Raw genomic sequence first — 24,970 nt, 5'->3', positions numbered from 1 at the left:
ACAGGTCTGAGAAGAGCAGTAACCTTTCTAAAGAGTGGTTTCAGAGGAACAGCCGGGTTAGTCTGTATTCGCAAAAAGAAAAGGAGTACTTGTGGCACCTTAGAGACTAACCAATTTATTTGAGCATGAGCTTTCGTGAGTGCTGCGTGCCTATGCTTTTCCTAGTGTGTTGAATAAAGAGCTGGTATTGACAATGTGGGGATAGGTGGGAGGCTGGAGAGAAAAAGTAAGCAGAGATCGTTAAAGAGCCAGCGCACAACAGCCAACCATGTCCTTGGACAGTCTTAAAACCCGGGTTTTTCAGACGTCAAGAGTACGAAGAAATTATGCGATTCCCGCCCAACCTTGATGTTTGTTAACACGGTGCGTTATTCACAGCAATTCACGCAGTTCTAAGCCGTAGTCATAATATTGACCTGACCTCATCACTTGCACTTCAAAAGGGAACATAACACGATTCTTCTTCACAGCCCTCCTTAAAACTCACCACTGGCGATGCCTCAGGAGACACTTGACAGCTGCTTTATTTTCCTGCACGGGCTGGTCTCTCGCCTCCCACCTGCGTGTGTTGTATTCAGCTGGTGAAAACACCTTTTGTCATCTGCTGAGGCTGTGAACCCTCTGAGGCAGTGGGTGCCTAAAGAGCGCAGCACATGGCGCAAGGGGCCTTGATCCCCGATTGGCTCCCCCAGTAGAGAGAAATCAGGGAAAGAAGAGCAGCCCGCCAGCGGGGGCTGCTTCCATTAGCTTTGCTTAAATAAAGTTCACGGGTTACGTCTTTGCGCTGGGCCGCCGGTGAGGCGTGAGGGTTTGGGGCGAGAAGCCACAGGGGCTGCTCAGAGGGGGAAGGGAAACCACTAACCCCGCAACAGCCATTGAGTAGCGAGGCGAGCGGGCAGAGCAGCCGCCAGAGGGCCGCTGAGTAGGAAGCGCTGTCAGGGGGCTGAGGGGGGCTGGCCGGTCAGAACTGGCCGTTTGCGGAGGGGCGGGGGAGTGGTGGCAGTTTAAACAGGCGGAGGGGGCAGGTAGAGGGGAGGGGTGGCCAATGATAACGCTGAGGAGGGAGGGGGCAGATTTCCCGCAGCAAGTAGCTGTTTAGAAGGCGGTAAGCAGGAGGTGAGACCTGGTCCTTTGACATACGGGGGAGGAGAGACAGGGTGGGTGCAGCCGGTGAGGCGTTGTCACAGGGGCGTCTAGACCCCAGGGGTAGGTAGGTAGGTGACCGGTGCCGGGGAGCAGCGCAGGGGCGGCCGACACGTGTCCGTTCAGGGGACAGAGCCGTTTAGCCCGCCGGGGGAGCGGGCAGGGGCCGTCAGGACGCTGCAGGAGGCGGCTAGTAGAGGCGAGGTTAAGGGGCGCTGCCCACTCCAGCCGTCCTGGTCTGTCCCTCGGGCCCTTGAGGGGTCAGCGCTGCCCCCGCCGCCTCCGAGACCGGCTCGCACCGCACCCCAGCACACGCACCGTTCCGGGCTGTGCCACGGGGCGGGGGCGGGCAGCGGCGCTCGGGCGGGGAAACGTCGCCGCTGCTCCCCTTGCGGGGAGCTGGGCGCAGAGCGCGGGGGCGGCCGTTGCGGAGGCAGCTGGGGCAGGAGGAGGCAAGTGGCAAATCAGCAGCAGCGTGAGGCGTCTCCAGAGCTGGGGCTCTCTGCTGCCGCTGCCGCGCTGAATTCCTGTGCACAGAGCTCGGCTCATCCTCCGCCGGGCTCCCGGGGGCGGGAGACGCGCCTGTCCCGCAGGTAAGAGCCGTGTGGATGTGCCGCTTCCTCTCTAGCGCCAATCTCTCCTCTCCTCTCACTGACCCGCCCGCCCGCGCCGGGCGTTGTCGCTCTGCGGGATTGCGGGAGCTAGGGGTTGCCTCTGTCTGTGCATTTGTCCTGCTGGGGCCATTCCCCTTTTCCAGCGTATTTGCAACTCTCTCCCTTTCTCGTCAGTGTCTATTCTCTGCCGGTGGCGCAGGAACTAAATGGCATAAAGTTAGTGCACTGCCGCTCAGTTAGCGCCCAGCAGCGTGGGGAAAGTGGCTAGGATAAAGCATGAGATTTTAAACAGCTCAGACTCCGAAAGGCCGCCCCCCACCGTAAGACAGCTGTTGAAGAAAGCTCCCGATTACTTAGCTGGCCCTTGATCTGGTCTCCAAATTCATTGTGTTGTTCTAAACCCAAAATGCGGAGCCCTAAGGAATTTCCTCAATATTTGTAAATCTTGATGGAGCCTACCCTTCCGCTCAAAGCCACTTAATTTGCTGTCCGTACTCGAACAGTGTTCCCTCTCTGGGAGCGTCTTTCTCCCCACTATCGCTTCGCTGACTTTACCAAGAGCGCTGCAGGAGATAGATAGGATAGTTTATTACTCTTGTTTATTAAAAAAAAATAGGATTTGTTCCCACGTTAATTACATTCTGGGATCCAGTGGCGAGATGAAGCTAATGCGGGGGTGAAATAAATGAGATGGTTTCTCACACGTTTCAGCTGGGTTTGCTGGAGAAACTCACCTGTACATTTTTCTTTCAGTAGCAAGATAGAGGTCTGTGCTCTTCAGCTGAAAGGATATTTGTGGGATTTATTCAAAATAGGTCAGTTTGCAATACAACCAGGACGTCCACACTCGTTGTTTCTCAGGCGTTCTGTTGACTTAAGTGATGAAGAATGGAAATGCTATTTAAGAGCCCAAACATTTTCTATTGTAGCCTGCAGGCTCTTATCGAAAAAAGCATGATACATTAGTCCAAATAGCTCCGTCGCTAGAGAACCTGCAGGTGCATTAACTTTATTTCTTCCAGCATCAGGTAAAAGGGAAAAATCATGAATTACAACACTGGAAAGAAGAAAAACTATTATTACAGTCAAAAATAAGAGATGTGCTCAGCTCTTAATGTAGCTCATTTTGGGGTTACAGTCAGTTTTATTTCATGTTTCAAAATGTTGTTAGGTATGGTATGTTTACAGTAAGCGTGGTCACAAGCCTGAAGAACAGTTCCAGTTAGACTGTACTGATTTTTTCCTTGCCTTGTTAGCTCTTCTTGCAGCTGCCTGTGTTTAAAGGTTACTGGGATTAAAGAATCCAGCATGCTTTGGGATGTTTTTGTTGGAACAAGATTCTGTGAGGCACTTCAAAGATTAAGAGCAAATCCAAGTCAGGGGCTTTTCAGTGAGGAGGCAAGAAATTTTTAATGGAAGGGTTTAAAATATGTGTGTGCTAGGCTTTCTTTATACTTTTAGGCATATTCTCTGTGGACTTTTAAAGAGAAGTTGAATTTTCTTTTGGGGAGGGAGATCTGGCAAAACAGGAATAAATTGGCTAGGTCAGACTAGGATGCCATGCTACAACCACAAGCCACAGCAAGCATAATGTACTGCAGAACCCCAGACCACCTTCTCTGACCAGTACAGATTTTCTCTCTTGCTCACTGCTCCACTCCACACCCCACCACCAGTTGCGAAACAAGGAATTCATTAGTTATATAAAACCAATTCCAGAAAACTCAAGTTGTGACTCGGATTATATACAGGAAACATAGACTGTGATGGAGGAGATTGTGTTTAATAAGGTGGCTGGAGCACTCCAAGCTTTCTTAAAGACAAGAAATCTTTAGGCCTGGTTTACACTACAGAGTTAGGTTGAACAAAGCAGCTCTCATCAACCTATCTCTGGAAGTGTCTATACTACAATGGTGCTCCTGCCTATGTAAATTGCCTACTACATCAACTTTGGCTGTGGCTACACTAGACACTCTCTAAGCTGATGGGAGAGAGATCTCCCATCAACTTAATTACTCTAGCCCCCACGAACTGCAGTAGCTATGTCAATTGAGAAGTTTAAGTCGGTGTAATTTACGTTGCTCAGGAGGTGGCTTATTCAGACCTCTGAGCAACATAACTTATATTGACACAACTGGTAGTGTGTACATAGCCTTAATAACTCCATCTCCATGAGAGGCATAGTGCTTAAGTCAATGTAGTTAGAGTGACACGGTATTTGTGTAGACGCTGTGTTACTTACTTTGCCTGTTGGCTGTCAGCCCCACGGGACTGTTGTTGCTGTTGATACACTGGCAAATTTTGAGATGCCTCCTCAGAATGATAGGATCTATAGTACACAAAGCTTCAATGAACAAGATTTAGGAATATTTTATTGTTATGGGATATGTAATTCTTGTTTAACATATCAATCTATGATGAATTACAGTATCATGAATTGGGTTTCTGTTGGAATTGTGGTCTTTTGGTACAAACAAACATATTTATACATCTATCCTTGAGCACAGGGCTCCTGATGGTGTAAAGTGTACCTAAGAGGGAACTGATAATTAACCAGTGCAGGCTCAAAAGGGGGTAACAATGGCTGGGGAAGGGTGTGCCCAGTGCAGCCAGGGGATGTATATTCCCATAGAACCTCTGTCAGTGCGGATCCTCTGCCAGTTTCACTTTAAAGCTTCCTGCCCTGGTGGAACATTTTGGGTGGGTACCACCTGGTGGAAGATGCTTATGTTCCCCCTAGGAGGAAGGCCTCTCCAAAGCACGAGTGAATCAAGATCAATTCCATATTATATAGTTCATAGTATATCACTGAAGCATTTTCTTTTCATTACATTTTGCTTGACTTTTGACGTTCCAAGTGCTCATCACTTCTCAGGCCTTTTATTTCCCTTTTGTACCCCCCAAGTGGAAAAATATAGTTTTCTATAAATCAAATCCTGCTTGTTTTATTCATGTGAGTAGTCAAAATGACCTGTAATGAGGCAACATGCCCGAGTGGATAGGTGACTGGACTGCAAGTCAGGAGCCCTGGGTGCTGTTCCTGGCTCAGGCAACTGACCTGTTATGTGACTTTCACCAGGGTGCTTTGCCTCTCTGTGCCTCAGTTTGATGCTTTAGTAGAGTGCTTTGATATCTACAGATAAGTGCTACACATTTACACACATGAGTGAGGCAAGCAGTTCAGGCCCTATGATTTATATTGTAGATATGAGATAAATGTTAAAGCATCTGTATTTAGATTCACACATTTTCTATTTCTTTGGCACCAATAATATAACTTGTTAATCCAAAAAAGTTAAAATTCTAACATCTGTTACCTAAAATATATTACTATTAAATCTGTTTTTGGAAACCTAAACATAAATTTTTATTGGATGCTATTTAATTTAAGAATAGACCAGGTGGGTGTGGATGCATTCTCTATCAAAAATACACCTTTCATAACAATGAAAAATAGAAAATACCGCATCATACAATAACATACTTTTATCAACTGGAGCAATAGACAACTACAGTACTCTGGAATATTCCCCTCCCCCGCCCCTAGTTTTTTGCCAGTGATCACACAGAGGAGAGGGAATTTACCCCTTCGCAGAGGGCCAGCACAAGGTCTATGTACCACTTAAGTCCTCAAAATAGGGCTTCTGTGGGATAAAAGTGGTGAATGAACCTTGTCCTGGCCCTCTGTGCCGAAGTGAATGTCATTCCAAGGTGAACACTTGGTTTCTTGCTCTCCCGCACCCCTGAAGAACATTGGAGGACAGCTCTGTTTTCAAAAAACACAACCATATATGACTACATTCATTGTTTTGTAACAAAGTCAGTGATAGTATGTAATGCTAAGGAGGCAACACAGCGTGAGCCTGGATTAATACAAATATTTTAAACCATCTAACTGAACGATCTCATTGCATATGGTGATACTGGATTTTGCCACTTACTAAAACCAGATAACTTACATCTATACAGCATGTTAAAGTAGAATGAATTCAACTGAACAAGAACATTCCTGCAATAGAAGTTCCATGATGTTTATTTAAATTGAAACTTGCATTTTGAAAGTGTTATTAAAAAGTCATCCTTTGAGTCTTAGGGTATGTCTACACTACGGAATAAGGTCGAATTTATAGAAGTCGGTTTTTTAGAAATCGGTTTTATAAATTCGAGTGTGTGTGTCCCCACAGTAAATGCTCTAAGTGCATTAAGTGCATTAACTCGGCGGAGCGCTTCCACAGTACCGAGGCAAGCGTCGACTTCCGGAGCGTTGCACTGTGGGTAGCTATCCCACAGTTCCCGCAGTCTCCGCTGCCCATTGGAATTCTGGGTTGAGATCCCAATGCCTGATGGGGCTAAAACATTGTCGCGGGTGGTTCTGGGTACATATCGTCAGCCTCCCGTTCCCTCCCTCCCCCCGTGAAAGCAAGGGCAGACAATCATTTCGCGCCTTTTTTCCTGAGTTACCTGTGCAGACGCCATACCACAGCAAGCATGGAGCCCGCTCAGGTAACCGTCACCCTATGTCTCCTGGGTGCTGGCAGACGCGGTACGGCTTTGCTGCACAGTAGCAGCAACCCCTTGCCTTCTGGCAGCAGACGGTGCAATACGATTGGTAGTCGTCCTCATCGTGTCCGAGGTGCTCCTGGCCGCGTCGGCTGGGAGCGCCTGGGCAGACATGGGCGCAGGGACTAAATTTGGAGTGACTTGACCAGGTCATTCTCTTTAGTCCTGCAGTCAGTCCTATTGAACCGTCTTATGGTGAGCAGGCAGGCGATACGGACTGCTAGCAGTCGTACTGTACCATCTTCTGCCAGGCAGGCAAGAGATGAGGATTGCTAGCAGTCGTATTGCACCATCTTCTGCCAGGCAGGCAAGAGATGGGGATGGCTAGCAGGCGTACTGTACCATCTTCTGCCAAGCAGCCATGAGATGTGGATGGCATGCAGTCCTTCTGCACCGTCTGCTGCCAGCCAAAGATGTAAAAGATAGATGGAGTGGGTCAAAACAAGAAATAGACCAGATTTGTTTTGTACTCATTTGCCTCCTCCCCTGTCTAGGGGACTCATTCCTCTAGGTCACACTGCAGTCACTCACAGAGAAGGTGCAGCGAGGTAAATCTAGCCATGTATCAATCAGAGGCCAGGCTAACCTCCTTGTTCCAATAACAACGATAACTTAGGTGCACCATTTCTTATTGGAACCCTCCGTGCAGTCCTGCCTGAAATACTCCTTGATGTACAGGCACCCCCTTTGTTGATTTTAGCTCCCTGAAGCCAACCCTGTAAGCCGTGTCGTCAGTCGCCCCTCCCTCCGTCAGAGCAACGGCAGACAATCGTTCCGCGCCTTTTTTCTGTGCGGACGCCATACCACGGCAAGCATGGAGCCCGCTCAGCTCACTTTGGCAATTAGGAGCACATTAACCACCACACGCATTATTCAGCAGTATATGCAGCACCAGAACATGGCAACGCGATACCGGGCGAGGAGGCGACGTCAGCGCGGTCCCGTGAGTGATCAGGACATGGACACAGATTTCTCTGAAAGCATGGGCCCTGACAATGCATGCATCATGGTGCTAATGGGGCAGGTTCATGCTGTGGAACGCCGATTCTGGGCTCGGGAAACAAGCACAGACTGGTGGGACCGCATAGTGTTGCAGGTCTGGGACGATTCCCAGTGGCTACGAAACTTTCGCATGCGTAAGGGCACTTTCATGGAACTTTGTGACTTGCTTTCCCCTGTCCTGAAGCGCATGAATACCAAGATGAGAGCAGCCCTCACAGTTGAGAAGCGAGTGGCGATAGCCCTGTGGAAGCTTGCAACGCCAGACAGCTACCGGTCAGTTGGGAATCAATTTGGAGTGGGCAAATCTACTGTGGGGGCTGCTGTGATGCAAGTAGCCCACGCAATCAAAGATCTGCTGATATCAAGGGTAGTGACCCTGGGAAATGTGCAGGTCATAGTGGATGGCTTTGCTGCAATGGGATTCCCTAACTGTGGTGGGGCTATAGATGGAACCCATATCCCTATCTTGGCACCGGAGCACCAAGCCGCCGAGTACATAAACCGCAAGGGGTACTTTTCGATAGTGCTGCAAGCTCTGGTGGATCACAAGGGACGTTTCACCAACATCAACGTGGGATGGCCGGGAAAGGTGCATGATGCTCGCATCTTCAGGAACTCTGGTCTGTTTCAAAAGCTGCAGGAAGGGACTTTATTCCCAGACCAGAAAATAACTGTTGGGGATGTTGAAATGCCTATATGTATCCTTGGGGACCCAGCCTACCCCTTAATGCCATGGCTCATGAAGCCGTACACAGGCAGCCTGGACAGTGGTCAGGAGCTGTTCAACTACAGGCTGAGCAAGTGCAGAATGGTGGTCGAATGTGCATTTGGACGTTTAAAGGCGCGCTGGCGCAGTTTATTGACTCGCTTAGACCTCAGCGAAACCAATATTCCCACTGTTATTACTGCTTGCTGTGTGCTCCACAATATCTGTGAGAGTAAGGGGGAGACGTTTATGGCGGGGTGGGAGGTTGAGGCAAATCGCCTGGCTGCTGGTTACGCGCAGCCAGACACCAGGGCGGTTAGAAGAGCACAGGAGGGCGCGGTACGCATCAGAGAAGCTTTGAAAAACAGTTTCATGACTGGCCAGGCTACGGTGTAAAAGTTCTGTTTGTTTCTCCTTGATGAACCCCCCCGCCCCTTGGTTCACTCTACTTCCCTGTAAGCTAACCACCCTCCCCTCCTCCCTTTAATCATTGCTTGCAGAGCCAATAAAGTCATTGCTGCTTCACAGTCATGCATTCGTTATTCATTCATCACACAAATAGGGGGATGACTACCAAGGTATCCCAGGAGGGGTGGTGGAGGAGGGAAGGAAAATGCCACACAGCACTTTAAGCACAGCACTTTAAAAGTTTACAACTTTAAAATTTATTGAATGACAGCCTTCTTTTTTTTGGGCAATCCTCTGTGGGGGAGTGGCTGGTTGGCCGGAGGCCTCCCCACCGTGTTCTTGGGCGTCTGGGTGTGGAGGCTATGGAACTTGGGGAGGAGGGCGGTTGGTTACAGAGGGGCTGCAGTGGCAGTCTGTGCTCCAGCTGCCTTTGCTGCAGCTCAACCATACACTGGAGCATACTGGTTTGGTCCTGCAGCAGCCTCAGCATTGAATCCTGCCTCCTCTCATCACGCTGCCGCCACCTTTGAGCTTCAGCCCTGTCTTCAGCCCGCCACTTACTCTCTTCAGCCCGCCACTTACTCTCTTCAGCCCTCCACCTCTCCTCCCGGTCATTTTGTGCTTTCCTGCACTCTGACATTATTTGCCTCCACGCATTCGTCTGTGCTCTGTCAGTGTGGGAGGACAGCATGAGCTCGGAGAACATTTCATCGCGAGTGCGTTTTTTTTTCTTTCTAAGCTTCACTAGCCTCTGGGAAGGAGAAGATCCTGTGATCATTGAAACACATGCAGCTGGTGGAGAAAAAAAAAGGGACAGCGGTATTTAAAAAGACACATTTTATAAAACAGTGGCTACACTCTTTCAGGGTAAACCTTGAAAGTTAACATTACATACATAGCACATGTGCTTTCGTTACAAGGTCGCATTTTGCCTCCTCCCACCGCGTGAACGGATTTTGGTTGAATGCCAGCAAACATACACTGCAATGCTTTGTTCTACAGTGATTCCCCAGTACGTGTTGCTGGCCTGGAGTGGTAAAGTGTCCTACCATGAAGGACGAAATAAGGCTGCCCTCCCCAGAAACCTTTTGCAAAGGCAGAACCGCAAATGCCAGGGCAAAGTAATCCTTTCACATGCTTGCTTTTAAACCATGTATAGCATTTTAAAAGGTACACTCACCAGAGGTCCCTTCTCCGCCTGCTGAGTCCAGGAGGCAGCCTTGGGTGGGTTCAGGGGGTACTGGCTCCAGGTCTAGGGTGAGAAACAGTTCCTGGCTGTCGGGAAAACCGGTTTCTCCGCTTGCTTGCTGTGAGCTATCTACAACCTCCTCCTCATCATCTTCTTCGTCCCCAAAACCTACTTCTGTATTGCCTCCATCTCCATTGAAGGAGTCAAACAACACGGCTGGGGTAGTGGTGGCTGAACCCCCTAAAATGGCATGCAGCTCATCATAGAAGCGGCATGTTTGGGGCTCTGACCCAGAGCGGCCGTTCGCCTCTCTGGTTTTCTGGTAGGCTTGCCTCAGCTCCTTCAGTTTCACGCGGCACTGCTTCGGGTCCCTGTTATGGCCTCTGTCCTTCATGCCCTGGGAGATTTTCAGAAAGGTTTTGGCATTTCGAAAACTGGAACGGAGTTCTGATAGCACAGATTCCTCTCCCCAAACAGCGATCAGATCCCGTACCTCCCGTTCAGTCCATGCTGGAGCTCTTTTGCGATTCTGGGACTCCATCATGGTCACCTCTGCTGATGAGCTCTGCATGGTCACCTGCAGCTTGCCACGCTGGCCAAACAGGAAATGAGATTCAAAAGTTCGCGGTTCTTTTCCTGTCTACCTGGCCAGTGCATCTGAGTTGAGAGCGCTGTCCAGAGCGGTCAGAATGGAGCACTCTGGGATAGCTCCCGGAGGCCAATACCATCGAATTGTGTCCACAGTACCCCAAATTCGAGCCGGCAACGTCGATTTAAGCGCTAATCCACTTGTCAGGGGTGGAGTAAGGAAATCGATTTTAAGAGCCCTTTAAGTCGAAATAAAGGGCTTCATTGTGTGGACGGGTGCAGGTTTAAATCGATTTAACGCTGCTAAATTCGATCTAAAGTCCTAGTGTAGACCAGGGCTTAGAATTCAGAGTAAAGCTCCAACGGACTAAAAAATGAATGAAAATTGTTTCTTTAGTTGTGTTCTGAAACATTACAAGCATCTTCATTGTATGGGTCATACTAGACATTAAAATATGAGTTTTTGAACTTTAATGTTGTCTCCTGAAAAATAGCATTTTATCTATGGAATAGTACAAATTGCAATGTTATGCCAATACAGTTAATAGTCATATGTTTGAAGAAACACTGTGCTACTGAATTCCATTTCTATTAGGACAACATTGTAAAATTACTAAGAGTATAGTTGTAGTCTGAAAAGTTAGTAGTCTTGTTATTCAGCAGGAATAAAGAATATTTGTTTTTAATTAAAGCAAAAAAAAAAAATTGAAGGGACTGTTTTGTTTCAATATTATTTGTGAATTAAAAAAATATGTAGGGAATCAGCTTCGTTGTAATATCTTGTTTTATCGTAACTAATCAGTATTTTTCCCTCTGCTTTTACAAGAGGAGAGGAATCAAAATTATCTAAACCTGTGAGAAGGGTCCTTTGCAGAAGGTTCCCTCCTGCCCTCTAGTGCCTTGAAAAGCCCTCCACAACAGCTCAGTGGAGTTAGAGTAGAAAAGGTAGAACTAGTGAGCACGCACGACAGACAGACCAGAAGTAGAATTGCTTGTGCTAAGGGCCTAGAGACCAGTTGACTTTAAAAAGAAGCACGTGCAGCTGGACCTTGATACTAGCATTAGGAGCTAGTTTATAGTCTTACTGTAATTTAAAATTACTTCCAAATTAAATACATCAGTTAATACCATAATATGCTATTATATGGGGGGAAACGTAACCAAGTGTTCATGTCAGCTGTAACAAAACAATCCATTACTTTAAAAATGGAAAAGAATACATTAGAGACATTTTTATTCCTCTTATATTGTAAACGCTTTTTTCAATAGTTTTTTAAATTGTCTGATTTTGTGTTGACTCTATATTGATACTTTAAATTGTTAATATTTCCAGGGGGTGGGGGTGAAGTAATTTACCTCTCCTTGGTTAAACATAAAATTAAGTTACTTTTAGTTATATCTTTGTCTACTGTAAATACAAAATAAGACACAACATTTTTCATTACAGTGAACTCCTACTCCATGAGTTTAAAATATCACAACATTTTACTTTTGTTATCAGGTATTTGTTTTCTTTTAGAGTTGATATTATATGCTGGGATACTTGATCCTTCTCAGTCCAGTGAGCCCCAAGATGGATGAAACATACTGTATGTCACGCAAATACTGCTATTTCAGCCTAAGGAGTGTATTTTCAAAGCAGCACAAGGATGGTAATGTACACTCAGAATTGTTTTGTATTAGATGTTTACTAATTTTCCTAATAGTCGTTAACGTACATTTCTTAATGTAGATATATTTTATTAGTATTTGATTTTGTTGTTCCATTATTGCCCAGATTTGTGTTTATACTTACTTACTCGATTTAATTTATAGAATTTTTTTGAGGAAAACCACAATGCAAAAAAAAAAGTGTTTGAAATGTGATAATATCTAATGCTGATGTGAGAAAATACTGTAGGATTACTTCTGATCTTGCGTCCATTGGTATACACCAGGAATAGCTCCAATCTGAGTGGAATTATATCAAATGTCAAATGAGTGAAATCAGTGTAAAGCTAGTGTAAGTGAGTTTAGCATCACTTTGTGAATACAGTATGGGGTGTAATATAGGCTACTACTGAATAAGCATGAACATTAAAAAGGGAACAGTTATTCCTTAAAGATGTAAATCAATGATGATATAGCAATATAATTTAATATTTGAAAACTTTGTGCTTGTTCATGAAAATGGAAAGATTGTATTTTCACAAATTACTATCAAATAGGGAAATTATAGGCTGGTTAATCTTTTTCCTATTCATTCTCTCTGAAAATTAGGTGTTTTCAACAGCTAGGGAAGAACAAGGGCAAGACTGGTATGATGGATGAATCAGTAGAGGTATCAATTGATGGGAACTCCCTTATAAAAGCTGTCTATCAAAGCAGACTTCGCCTCACAAGACTGTTGTTAGAAGGTGGAGCATACGTTAATGAGAGTAACGACCGAGGTGAAACACCTTTAATGATTGCTTGTAAGACACAGCATGTGGACCAGCAGAGTGTTAGCAAAGCAAAAATGGTTAAATATTTGCTGGAAAATAAGGCAGATCCAAATATACAGGACAAATCTGGAAAGACAGCCTTGATGCATGCATGCTTGGAAAAGGCTGGCCATGAAGTGGTTTCTTTGTTGCTGAAAAATGGAGCTGACCTAAGTCTGCAAGACCATTCTGGTTACTCTGCACTTGTTTATGCAGTAAACTCTGAAGACCGAGAGACCCTGAAAGTTCTCCTAAATGCTTGTAAAGCAAAAGGAAAAGAAGTAATCATCATTACAACAGACAAGTCTCCATCTGGAAGGCAGACAACTAAACAGTATTTAAATGTGCCTCCTACTGACATTGAGGAATGCCATTCTCCAACTGCCTGCACTTCCCCATCAGAAATAGAACTTAAAACATCTCCACTTTCAAATTCATGTGAAACAGAAAAAACTCTTTTTAGCTTTAAAGAACCAGATCAGCCTGGAAGCATGAAAAATATATCTGAGCCAGTCTCTCCTACTAGAAAACCAAATTTAACACATGTAGGACCCAAGCTGGCACAAGTGCAGCGTCTGCATTCTGAGTCTTGGATAAAAAGCTCTCTGTTCCATCAGAATAAAATTTCCTCTTTACAAGAAGAACTTCAGGATATAACTCCAGAGGAAGAACTGTCTCTGAAAGTCAATGGACTAGCCTTATCTAAGAGATATATTACTAGACACCAAAGCATTGATGTAAAAGACCCTGCTCATTTGTTGAAAATCTTTGATGAAACTGGCTCAAAACGGTTGTCATATGAGGAGATAAATTCTCAGTCACCTTATTCTGAGAGAAACCATACCCAGAGTGAAATTCCTGTAGATCAGGATTCAGATTCAGTCCAAATGAGATTTGTTTCAACCCTGAGAAGTATTGTTCAAAAAAGAAGTTTAGGGGCAAATCACTACAGCTCTGATTCTCAACTAACTACTAGTCTGAGTCCTGCTACCACAGAAGATAGCAAATCACTTCTAGGAAAGAAAAAGATTCTCTCTCCTTCTCCCTCCTTGTTATCAAGTTCCAGAGAATTGCTAGAGAACATGCCTCCTGGTCCACTGAACAGGAGAAACCATGCTGTTTTAGAGAGAGGAGGGTCAGGAGCCATATCTTTAGATCATATTGCCCAAACTAGGCCAGGTTTCCTTCCACCTTTAAATATGAATCCTCATCCTCCAATTCCAGATATTAGTTTTAGCAACAAGATTTCTGGAATTGTTTCTTTGGGACAAAAAACCCTAATTCCAACAGCACCTGCATTTCCCAAAGAGTTCAAAAGTAACAAAATGTTGGTAAGGAGGCAGTCATTACAAACTGAACAGATTAAGCAACTCGTGAATTTTTAATAGGGTACTAAAGTGTTAACAGATTTATACAACATGTACATACTTGCAGCTTTATTCCTTTGGAATAAATATACCCCAAAGCAGAGAGCCCACACAAGGTCTTCTGCACAACAAAGGCCCTTAACATGGGACTCTTGGATGGACTCTGGGATGAGTTTCATCTTAGATTTAGCTAATAAGTGTGTTCATCTAAATTTACTCTGCTGCTATAATCTGCAAAATGACAAATTATATTTTCACCATATTTTTCATAATAGAAAACTAAAACACTATGGACATGATTCTCTGTGTCCCCATACTTCGTGAGTCATTGACACAAAACACTTATATTCTGATTTGGTAGCATTTTACACTCAGTTTGTACTCACTTTGCATAGATGTAAGTGACTACAGAAAGTGCAGGGCAATGGAGAATTAGACTAGATGATAGCTATTCTCCTCTACCTATATTGATGGAACTATTATCAGGAGCTGATTAGTAGGAGTTACAAGCCCCTAAGGAGCAGAGAACAGGCTTAATGTGGGAAAATTATACAAAATAGCTACAATTCTAAAGTAAAACAGACATCAAAACTGATAAAAATAATGTACAATTCATGTTTTTATTAAGCAACAGCTTCAATTTAATTCAATCAATAACAGAGTATTTCTGAATTATTGCTTTTAAATATTGCATATTAAATAATGGAGTAACTTATTAAAGAAATAGATAACTGTTTCATCATGAGCTGGACTAAAATGTCATACTTTAAGATTGCCAACATGTATGTTTCTTTCCCACTTAAAGTTCAGACTCTCCTTTTGTCTTTTTTTTTTTTTAAATACAAATTTTACGGATACTCTAGGATTTGGCTCTTATATGGCACTTTTATCATCTCACTTCTAAAAGTCTGTACATTTTAAAATTTTATTTTCACGTACTTTATACAAATCGTTTATTCTTATTAACATGGTGGTTGTGAATTATACTGAAACTAGATATTTGCTTCTAGAAATATCCAGTAGATATCTGTGGTGTTGCAACTTTAGTCCTAATCCAAATAGTATTACAAAATGTTCTCTAACAAAAAAAAGTTAGCTTTGTGCCATCAGTATAAGTATATTTATTATCTATTTGAAATTTACAATCCCTATCATCCCCTTTGTTGCAAAAACACTTCCTCCCTTGGAGAAGGCAATACTAGCCCCATGGAAAGGATAAGAGCATAGTTTGCATTCATGCAGAACCTAACAATCTGTAGCAAATGCTAGCCTCAACCCCCCTAGATTTTAGAGCCTGGCATTAGCTCTTCTACACCCTGAGCTGGGCCCCCTAATCCATGGTAGCATGATTGGCTGGTTGGCCAGGTGATATCTCATGGGTTGCTAGCCCCTGGCTATGTCCCAGGCCTCCTAAGAAGAGCTAAGATGAGAACTGAAGCCATTAATATAAATTTAGTGCATTAACTTCAAAAGGATTTTCCATATTAAACTGTGGTTTTAAAGGTGACTGTGTCACCTAAAGTGACTTCTCTTTGACTACTCCACTTAAAATTCCATGGAACCTCAAATGTATAGGGACTGCTGGTGGTTGAGGGGAGTACACACTGTAAAGATCTGCTCCCTCCTTTCTACCATATCTAACTCCATTCAAGCATGATTACCACATTTTTCCTTAACTCTGCACCATGCCGGGGACATAGACTTCCGCTCTGAAAAATGTTTGTGCTTACTTGTTTTTTGTGAACAGCTTTTTTTCAAAGCCAATTTTTTGATCCAGACCATTCTTCCAATGAAAAGCTCTTGTCACTTGCAGTTTGATAGGAAAACTATCTTCTATATACACAGAAATCAACTATAAAAGGATGTTAAGATTGCCAAGTCAAGCACTCAAAAGTTAAGAAATTCCAGAATTAAGGTTGTCTATGGGTTTCATAGCACTGGCTGACAGCAGAGGAATTTGCAGACTCAGGAATCATAGGACTGGAAGGAATATTGGGAGGTCTTCCAGTCCAGTTCCCTGCATTCAAGGCAGGACTAAGTATTTCTCTAACCTGCTATAAAAAATCTCTAATGATGGAAATTTCACAACCTCCCTGGATAATTTATTCCAGTGCTTAGCTTCCCTGACAAGAAGTTTTTCCTAATGTCCAGCATAAACCACCCTTGCTGCAATTTAAGCCCATTAGGAACATAAGAACAGCCATACTGGGTCACACCAAAGGTCCATCTAGCCCAGTATCCTGTCTTCTGACAATGGCCAATGCCAGATGCCCCAGAGGGAATGAACAGAACAGGTAATCATCAAGTGATCCATGCCCTGTCGCCCATTCCCAGCTTCTGGCAAACAGAGGGTAGGGACACCATCCCTGCCCTTCCTGGCTAATGGCCATTGATGGACCTATCCTCCATGAATTTATCTAGTTCTTTTTTGAATCCTGTTATGGTCTTGGCCTTCACCACATCCTCTGGCAAAGAGTTCCACAGGTTGACAGTGCGTTGTGTGGAAAAAATACTTCCTTTTGTTTTTAAACTTGCTGTCTTAATTTCATTTGGTGACCCCTAGTTCTTGTTATGTGAAAGAGTAAATAACGGTTCCTTATTTACCTTCTCCATACCAGTCATGGTTTTATAGACCTCAATCATATCCCCCCTTAGGTGTCTCTTTTCCAAGCTGAAAAGTCCAGTCGTATTAATTTCTTTTCATATGGAAGCTGTTCCATACCCCTAATGATTTGTTGCCCTTTTCTAAACCTTTTACAATATAAATTTTTTTGAGATAAGGCAACCACATCTGCATGCAGTATTCAAGATGTGGGTGTGCCATGGATTTATATAGAGGCAATCTATTTTCTGTCTTTTCTATCCATTTCTTAATGATTCCCAATGTTCTGTTCACTTTTTTGACTGCCGCTGCACATTGAGTGGAGTGCACATTGAATCATAGAATCATAGAATATCAGGGTTGGAAGGGACCCCAGAAGGTCATCTAGTCCAACCCCCTGCTCAAAGCAGGACCAATTCCCAGTTAAATCATCCCAGCCAGGGCTTTGTCAAGCCTGACCTTAAAAACCTCTAAGGAAGGAGATTCTACCACCTCCCTAGGTAACGCATTCCAGTGTTTCACCACCCTCTTAGTGAAAAAGTTTTTCCTAATATCCAATCTAAACCTCCCCCACTGCAGCTTGAGACCATTACTCCTCGTTCTGTCATCTGCTACCATTGAGAACAGTCTAGAGCCATCCTCTTTGGAACCCCCTTTCAGGTAGTTGAAAGCAGCTATCAAATCCCCCCTCATTCTTCTCTTCTGCAGGCTAAACAATCCCAGCTCCCTCAGCCTCTCCTCATAACTCATGTGTTCCAGTCCCCTAATCATTTTTGTTGCCCTTCGCTGGACTCTCTCCAATTTATCCACATCCTTCTTGAAGTGTGGGGCCCAAAACTGGACACAGTACTCCAGATGAGGCCTCACCAATTGCTTCTTGTCCTATCCTCGGAGGTTAACAAGAACAATTTTTCTTCCTGCTCCTTGTAACAACCTTTTGTGTACTTTTGTGTACTTGCAAACTGTTATGTCCCCCGTCTTCTCCTTTCCTGACTGAAAAAATTGGATTTGTTTAATCTTCCCTCATAGGTAATGTTTTCTAGACATTTAATCATTGTTCTCCTCTGGACTTTCTTTAATTTGTCCACATCTTTCCTGAAATGTGGTTTCAGACATGTTTATGGTGAATTCTGAACACTCTTATTGAAGGGGCATGGATATTGAATATTTAACAACAGTTTCCTTTATCCAAAATGTTAACTACCAATTGACGTTAACCAGGTGTTTAGTTTAATTAAAAAAAAACCTCAAACACTAACTCCTCCCCTCCCCACCCCCCTTTAGTGGCTCAACTTTTACTTTTTTGGTGCTTGTAATTTTAAAAATGCACCTGGTCCCCAGTTACCACAGAATCTTTTATCTTAGATAAAACTTAAATTTCTGTTATAAAAAACAAACAGCAAAAACTCTACCTTTAAAATAAAACACAAAACCGCTTTCAGGTTGTCTTTATATGTAGCAAAGACACACACTCTTTTTTCCCCCCCCCTTTGCAGGTTACTTTTGAAAAGTGAGTTTGACATGGCTAAGTCCTGAAGGGGTACAGGGTAAAATAACTTAAAGAAGTTAGCTTACAGTTTTAAAATTTCATTACTGCTTTTCCTAGAAATCCTTGTCTTTGATAAGAATAATGGTGTATTGTATGGATTATGTAATAATAATTAAAAATGGAACCGTAAAATCCTTTAAGCTTTCTACAGTTTCATTTTTAAGAGCAGGAGAGTGAATTTGTGTGGGGGGGTGGAGGGTGAGAAAACCTGGATTTGTGCTGGAAATGGCCCACCTGCTGATCACTTTAGATAAGCTATTACCAGCAGGACAGTGGGGTGGGAGGAGGTATTGTTTCATATTCTCTGTGTGTATATAAAGTCTGCTGCAGTTTCCACGGTAAACATCTGATGAAGTGAGCTGTAGCTCACGAAAGCTCATGCTCAAATAAATTGGTTAGTCTCTAAGGTGCCACAAGTACTCCTTTTCTTTTTAAGAGAAAAAGTGAGCTTTTCATAACACCCAAATAACAAATTTTCTTTAAAGGATTCTCACTTTTAAGTGTTGTACTGCTACAGATACAGCAGAATTCCCCTTTTTGCCCTGGTGAGGCAGTGGTAATTCATGATGAGTCAGGATCTCCTCACGTGTAAATAAGTGCCACTGTTGAAGAAGCTTCCAGTCTCTTGTTAGAAATTAAGCATGGAGCTCTCCACAGAAACTGTGACCTTTTATCACCATCCTTCTACTTCAACTGTTTTGGGAATTCTATCATGGTCTCCCCACTTTCCAATCAACCCAGTTAGTTATAGGCCTGATGTTTTGGGACTCTAAGAATATGTCTACAATGCAGCTGGGAGCATGCTTCCTAGCAATGTTAGACAGATACACAAGCTACCACACTAAAAGTAGCAATATGGCTGTGGTGTCATGGATGGTAGCTCTGAGTAGCTGCCTGAGTATGTACCGAGGGGATCAGGCAGACTTGTACTCAGGGAACGAGTCTAAGCCACAGCCCATGCTGCCACTGCCATGCAGCTATTTTTAGCATGATAGCTCAAGCAGAGCCAGCACCTGTCAGTCAACCTATGCTGGGAAACATGCTCCCAGCTGCAGTGTAGACATAACCAAGGAGGCCATGGCTTTATTTTGCCATTCTTTCCAATCAAGCTAGCTTTGATACATTCCTTGGAGCACTTAAGTTTTTTGCTTTGGACTTGATGTTTTGTAATCCCATTTTGGTGCGTTTGGGTCATAGCTTTGACATTTTTTTCTCCCTGGTGTTTTGGCATATCAGTAAATGTTGCGGTTCAAATACAAGACAGCACAAAGCTTTAAGCAAGCAAGCAGGCTGGTCTGCCAACGGACTGCTCCTGTCAGCTTTCCACCCTCTCCTTTATTCTTTCTCTCCCCCCGCGCATTACATTCTCCAACAGATAAAAGGAATACACTGGCTTTGTTTAACATTCTTATTTACCAATTTCTATCTACCGCATTCCTTGCTCTCGGGCCTTGAGCCCAGTCCTGGGAGGCTTCCCACGGTTCATGTCATCTGGGCGAGATTCCAAGGTTCATGCCCTTGAGAGGAGCCGTGTGTGCACTGCTCCTACACAACACTCCGGGTGTGCCCTGAATGTTGCCAAGTGCATGAACCTTGTATGAATGCTACAAGTAAACTTCCAGTGTTCACTGCTCCTGTGGCCTCCTATTTCAGCTATGTTTGGTGCATTTATTTTCAGTTCTCTCCATGTCTCCCACCTTGATCTTTAGATGTTCTAATTCAAACACTTCAAAACCTTATATAACTTAATACTATATACATTTTCCCCCTAGATATAATGCTCCTCCTCTTGCAATAAGAGGGGGAAGTAGCCCAAAGCCTTTTGGAAGTATGATTGTGGTCCAAGATGCTTCCTTAAGGGAAGACAGCATGAGGGCCTAACCGTCTCTATCAATAAAGGGCTATTTCTTCCTCATATGTCTTCACTTCAAGCACTATTATTTGTATTACAGTAGCACTTAAGGCCCCCAATGAAGTTTGCAGACTCATTGTGGTAGATACTGTAAAAACAGATTTCAGAGTAGCAGCCGTGTTAGTCTGTATTCGCAAAAAGAAAAGGAGTACTAGTGGCACCTCAGAGACTAACCAATTTATTTGAGCATAAATTGGTTAGTCTCTAAGGTGCCATTAGTACTCCTTTTCTTTTTGTAAAACCAGAGTAAGAGAGAGTCCCTGCCCTGAAGATCTTGCATTCTATTCCAGGAAGAACATGGTTCCTCAGCACAAATTGTTCTTGGAAGGCTTCAGAATGTTTAGGTAGTCCGCTACTTACAACAGCTTCCAGGGACCTCCCTCTCATATAGAGACTGTGGGCCTTTCATTCACTTGCCCTAGATTGTCTCTGATTTATGACCCAAGTAATATTCAGTAGAGCTACTCAACCTGGTGTCCAAGAAAGACCTCCATAGTGTCGCTTCTCGTCCCTCTCAGAAAGCTCTTGGGAACCTCAGGAAGACACATTGCTGGAAATCCTGTTTTCTTGGTGTGGGTACATGTTCCCCGCTCTGGATAATCAAAAACATTTGAAAAGTGTCTAAGAATCAGTTCATATCACCATTTGAGTATGGGAGTCACACTGGTCATGGTAAAATATCCGAAGTCCTCAGTTGTCCTCAGGAGACCGTTGAAGCCTGGGTAGATATGACTTGACTCAAAGCCTTCCTCGCTCAGTATAAGCTCCTTCCCTTCCTCCCTCAGTATAAGATATCACCTGTCTAGCAAAAAGGATTTGTCCAAGGCAGCAGGTGTTATCTTACTGTGCTACAACTGATGAGTGTGATGTCAACAACAATTTTGATATTATCCACAAGACAATCTCCATGGACCCTGAGATTCCAGTGGAAGCAAGTTATGTCACATTACATCCCAGCAACTAATGGCAATCAGGGGCAATCTCCATTTACAGCTGGACTTCCAAATTCAACTAGTACTCATTGTAGTGACTGATGTATTTAGCCTGGAATGGAGAGTCAATGTAAAGGATCTGTCAGTGGGGTGTCCAGGAAAAGTTACTGAATAATAAGTAATTTTTACAGTTGGCTTACAGGAAGAAATTGTATTTCCTTAGCACTTTAGAAACTGGCTAGAAGGAACCTGTATCTTCTGCTGAGCTATTTCAGACAGACAAAAGCCTTAATGTTAGGGGAGTTCTGCCCTGTACCTACCATGTTGGGAGCACAAAACCCAAGAGTGATATTTCAGTGAGGAGATATTTTCAGTGCTGGTAAGTAATTTTCTATGTAATCAATTAGCTAAGATTATCTTCACAGTACAACATTAGGCCCAATTCTCAACTTAGTTCAATGGTGTAAATCAAGAATAACCCTACTTAAGTCAATGGAATTACTCTGCCATAAAACCCATGTAAGGCAGAGGAGAATTAGCCCATTTTGTCAATCATTCAAGGCCAGGGTGGGCAAACTACAGCCAGGGGGCCACATCTGGCCCTCGTGTTCCTGCTGGGAAGTGGGGTCCAGGGTTTGTCCTGCGCCGGTGCTCCAGACAGGGAGCGGGGTTGGCATCTTGCCCACTCCACATGACTCCCGGCAGCAGCGGCATGTTCCCCCTCCACCTCCTATATCTAGGGGCAGCCAGGGGGCTCTGCATGCTGCCCCCGCAGCTCCCATTGGTCAGGAACAACAGCCAGTGGGAGCTGCAGGGGTGGTGCCTACGGACAGGGCAGCATGCAGAAACACCTGGCCGCACTTTCGTGTAGGGGCCGGAGGAAGGACATGCCACTGTTTCTGGGAGCTGCTTGAGGTAAGCACTGCCCAGATCCTGCCCCCCGACCCTCTTCCGTGCCCCAACCCCCTGACCCCCCTCCAGCCCTCCGAACCCCTTATCCCCAGCCCCACCCCAGAATCCATACCCCCAGACAGAGCCCTCCTGCCCTCCCCCACCCCAACCCCCAATTTCATGAGCATTCATGGCCTGCCACACAATTTCTATACCCAGATGTGGACCTCGGGCCAAAAAGTTTGTCCACCCCTGATTTAAGAGAATGTACACAGAAAAAGGAAAGTGTTTGTTTATTTTTTAATATATTAGCCACTCATTTTTAAATGATGATAAAGATAACTATTTGGGGATTTTGTAACATACCTAACTCTTTAAACATTGGATTAAATTCTATATGTAAGTCTAACCACTTACGTTCCCTTTTAAAAACTGTTTCTCAGACAGGTTCCTGTCTTAAGATTTCCTTTATGTTTAAGAGCATTCAAACATCATGGAATTACTAAGTGCTTTTGACTTTAACGACTTCCAGTGATTTGACAATTGTGATTTGTGCTACAAATAGGGCCCTACCAAATTCACAGCCAAGAAAAATGCATCACAGACCATGAAATCTAGTTCACACCCCCAACCCCTGAAATCTGGTCTTTTGTGTGCTTGTACCCTATACTATACAGATTTCACAGGGGAGACCAGTGTTTCTTAAATTGGGGGTCTTGACACAAAAGGGAGTTGCAGGGGGGTTGTAAGGTTATTTAGGGGGTCATGGTATTGCCACCCTTATTTCTGTGCTGCCTTCAGAGCTGGGCAGCTGGAGAGTGGCAGCACTTGGCCAGGCTCCCAGCTCTGAAGGCAGAGTTGCCATCAGCAGCAGTGCAGAAATAAGGATGATGATACCATACCATGCCACCCTTACTTCTGCGCTGCTGCCTTCAGAGCTGGGCGGCTGCTGACTGAGGGTCCGTCTCTGCAGGCAGCAGCACAGAGGTAAGGGTAGCAATATACCATGCTATCATTATTTCTGGCTTGCTGCTGGCAGCAGCTCTGCCTTCAGAGCTGGGCTCCCGGCCAGCAGCCACTGCTTTCCAGCTGCCCAGCTCTGAAGGCAGTGCCACTGTCTGCAGCAGTGCAAAAGTAAGGCTAGCAGTACTGCAACCCCCCCTACAATAACATTGTCACCCCCCACAACTCCTTTTTGGGTCAGGGCCCCTACAATTACAACACTGTGAAAATTCAGATTTAAATAGCTGAAATAATGAAATTTATGATTTTCAAAATCCTATGACCATGAAATTGACCAAAATGGACTGCGAATATGATAGGTCCCTAACTATAAACTTGCCATGTGTACTTTCTTGCAGAATGTGAACATTGGGTAAAATATTTTAATAAAACAGATCATATAATAAATCAAATTAAGTATTTAAGTGTCTACTTTATTTTTTTCTTCTGTCGGTGTATAAGTGTCAGTACAAAGTGTGACCAAAATGCATCCCTTGCCTGTTTCATTTAGGCCAAGTACTGAAATTTCTTGCACATGACTTCTTATGCCCCAAGAAATTATCTTTAATTGAAATCTGAAATATAATATAGCATTTTTAAAATGCCAATAACTTGTCTGACCAATAGGTCATGAGTATTTTGTCCCCATTCTGAATATGTGGAAAAAAATGTATACTGTGCAAAAAAAGGCCTGATACAAAGCTAATTTAACACAATGAAAATATTCCCACTGATATCAGTAGCCTTTGGCTCAGCCCCTATATGTCCCAGAAAAACTGGAGAGGCTGCATGGTAATTAATTTTACTGACTTGGAGAGAACATCCAAAAACAACTCTCCTTTTGTATAATAATTTAGGAGGTGTTCAGCCAAGCAGCTGTGGTTTTGGTATTGCACCAGTTGCCTCAATTGTACTGCCATGTCTCACCATAAGCAGCCTAACCACCTGTGGTAAATGTACCATAGAGGGAAGCTCCAACCTTATCCCAGTGGATGCAGCCCACTCCAGGGTTCTCATATCTTTCTCCAGGAGCCAGACCTAGGGACAGATGAACTAATGAATCCCCGCCACACACAAACAAACCTAAGTGGGAAAACCACAAATGCATTTGCCTTGGATCAACCTCATTCATGATCTATAAAAATTAATCTAATAATTAAGGATCTTTTACACATATTTGACTCTGACCCAATGAAAGCAAGACTGAAAAGACACCCTCCTCACCCCAGAATATCTGATTCATGATGACTGGACAGCATCAGACACCTGTCTCTGACAGGCATTCCACCCTGTAAATTGCTGGATTTTGTTCAGTACAGAATATCATGGAGATGCATAATGTGCTTGGTGCCGCTACAGTGTCCAACTGACAACACGAGAACTAATCTAACCATTCCTTACAACATTAACATTTAAAAATGCTAAAAAAGGCTTATTGGCCAATGTGGCCATTTAAGATGCAGCAATCCATTGACAGTCTTCAATTAGTTCAATTCTGTTCTCTGTTGAAAGGATGCTTGCCCTGCCATGGAGTTTTTTGGGGTGGTAGGAGTGAGGAATAATTCAAACCATGCTGATCATGACCAGAATTTCTTAGGAGCAGATGGTTGGGGAAATTAGGAATTGTGGGGATTCTAATAGCAATGCAGAAGAGTGGAGGATAAATAAACCCATTTATCTTATTTTTATCTCAGGTCACCGATCAGTTCACTTTGATTATTTATGATCTACAGAATCAATTCTATCATTTGTTTTTATGGTTAAGACCAACAGAAGAAAACTGCTACTAGTATCAGATGCTAAATATTTACAGCGAGGAGTCTTTTAGAAATGCCCCAAATACCTAAGAAATAAATAGCCATATACAAAATATGACAAAATGGTAACAAATGCTAGTGTATTTCACTTTTAAAGCATTTATATTTCTAGTATGTATATCTTTAAACAGAACTGTTGTGATTGTAAAAACGGAAAAGATGATTACTCACCTTGTTATAACTCTTCTTCTTTGAGAGGCGTTGTTCACGTCAATTCCAACTAGAT

At 43.8% G+C, this 24,970-nt stretch overlaps 2 protein-coding genes across 3 annotated transcripts; one reads left to right on the top strand and one right to left on the bottom strand.

Moving 5' to 3' along the window:
• The first annotated feature begins 1,542 nt into the window (after positions 1-1,542).
• ANKRD34B (ankyrin repeat domain 34B) lies at positions 1,543-23,340 on the top strand. Of its 2 annotated transcripts, none has more exons than XM_048850886.2 (3): positions 1,543-1,736; positions 11,730-11,862; positions 12,470-23,340. In XM_048850886.2, exon 3 carries the CDS (start codon positions 12,510-12,512, stop codon positions 14,055-14,057), a length of 1,548 nt encoding a protein of 515 aa, XP_048706843.1. In that variant the 5' UTR covers positions 1,543-1,736; positions 11,730-11,862; positions 12,470-12,509; the 3' UTR covers positions 14,058-23,340. The 2 variants fall into 2 exon arrangements, with proteins under 2 accessions (XP_048706843.1, XP_048706844.1); XM_048850887.2 differs by having other exon boundaries at positions 11,712-11,862.
• Positions 8,684-10,508, bottom strand: LOC142072121 (uncharacterized). Its single transcript, XM_075128484.1, has 2 exons — positions 9,614-10,508; positions 8,684-9,225 (listed from the first exon to the last, which is right to left on the bottom strand). Exons 1-2 carry the CDS (start codon positions 10,191-10,193, stop codon positions 8,684-8,686), a joined length of 1,122 nt encoding a protein of 373 aa, XP_074984585.1. The 5' UTR covers positions 10,194-10,508.
• Positions 23,341-24,970: the final 1,630 nt, after the last annotated feature.

Source organism: Caretta caretta, chromosome 5, assembly GCF_965140235.1.
Source record: "Caretta caretta isolate rCarCar2 chromosome 5, rCarCar1.hap1, whole genome shotgun sequence".
Classification (NCBI taxonomy): Eukaryota; Metazoa; Chordata; order Testudines; family Cheloniidae; genus Caretta; species Caretta caretta.
Note: the sequence above shows the minus strand (reverse complement) of the source record. Positions and strands in the feature narration are given on the sequence as shown.

Bases quoted from the DNA above. Each gene is read 5' to 3' on its own strand.
- LOC142072121 (XM_075128484.1), bottom strand. From the start codon at position 10,193: ATGCAGAGCTCATCAGCAGAGGTGACCATGATGGAGTCCCAGAATCGC. The intron at 9,226-9,613 runs GTGAGTGTACCT...TTTCTCCACCAG, and splicing joins AGGCGGAGAAGGGACCTCTG to CTGCATGTGTTTCAATGATC.
- ANKRD34B (XM_048850886.2), top strand. From the start codon at position 12,510: ATGATGGATGAATCAGTAGAGGTATCAATTGATGGGAACTCCCTTATA.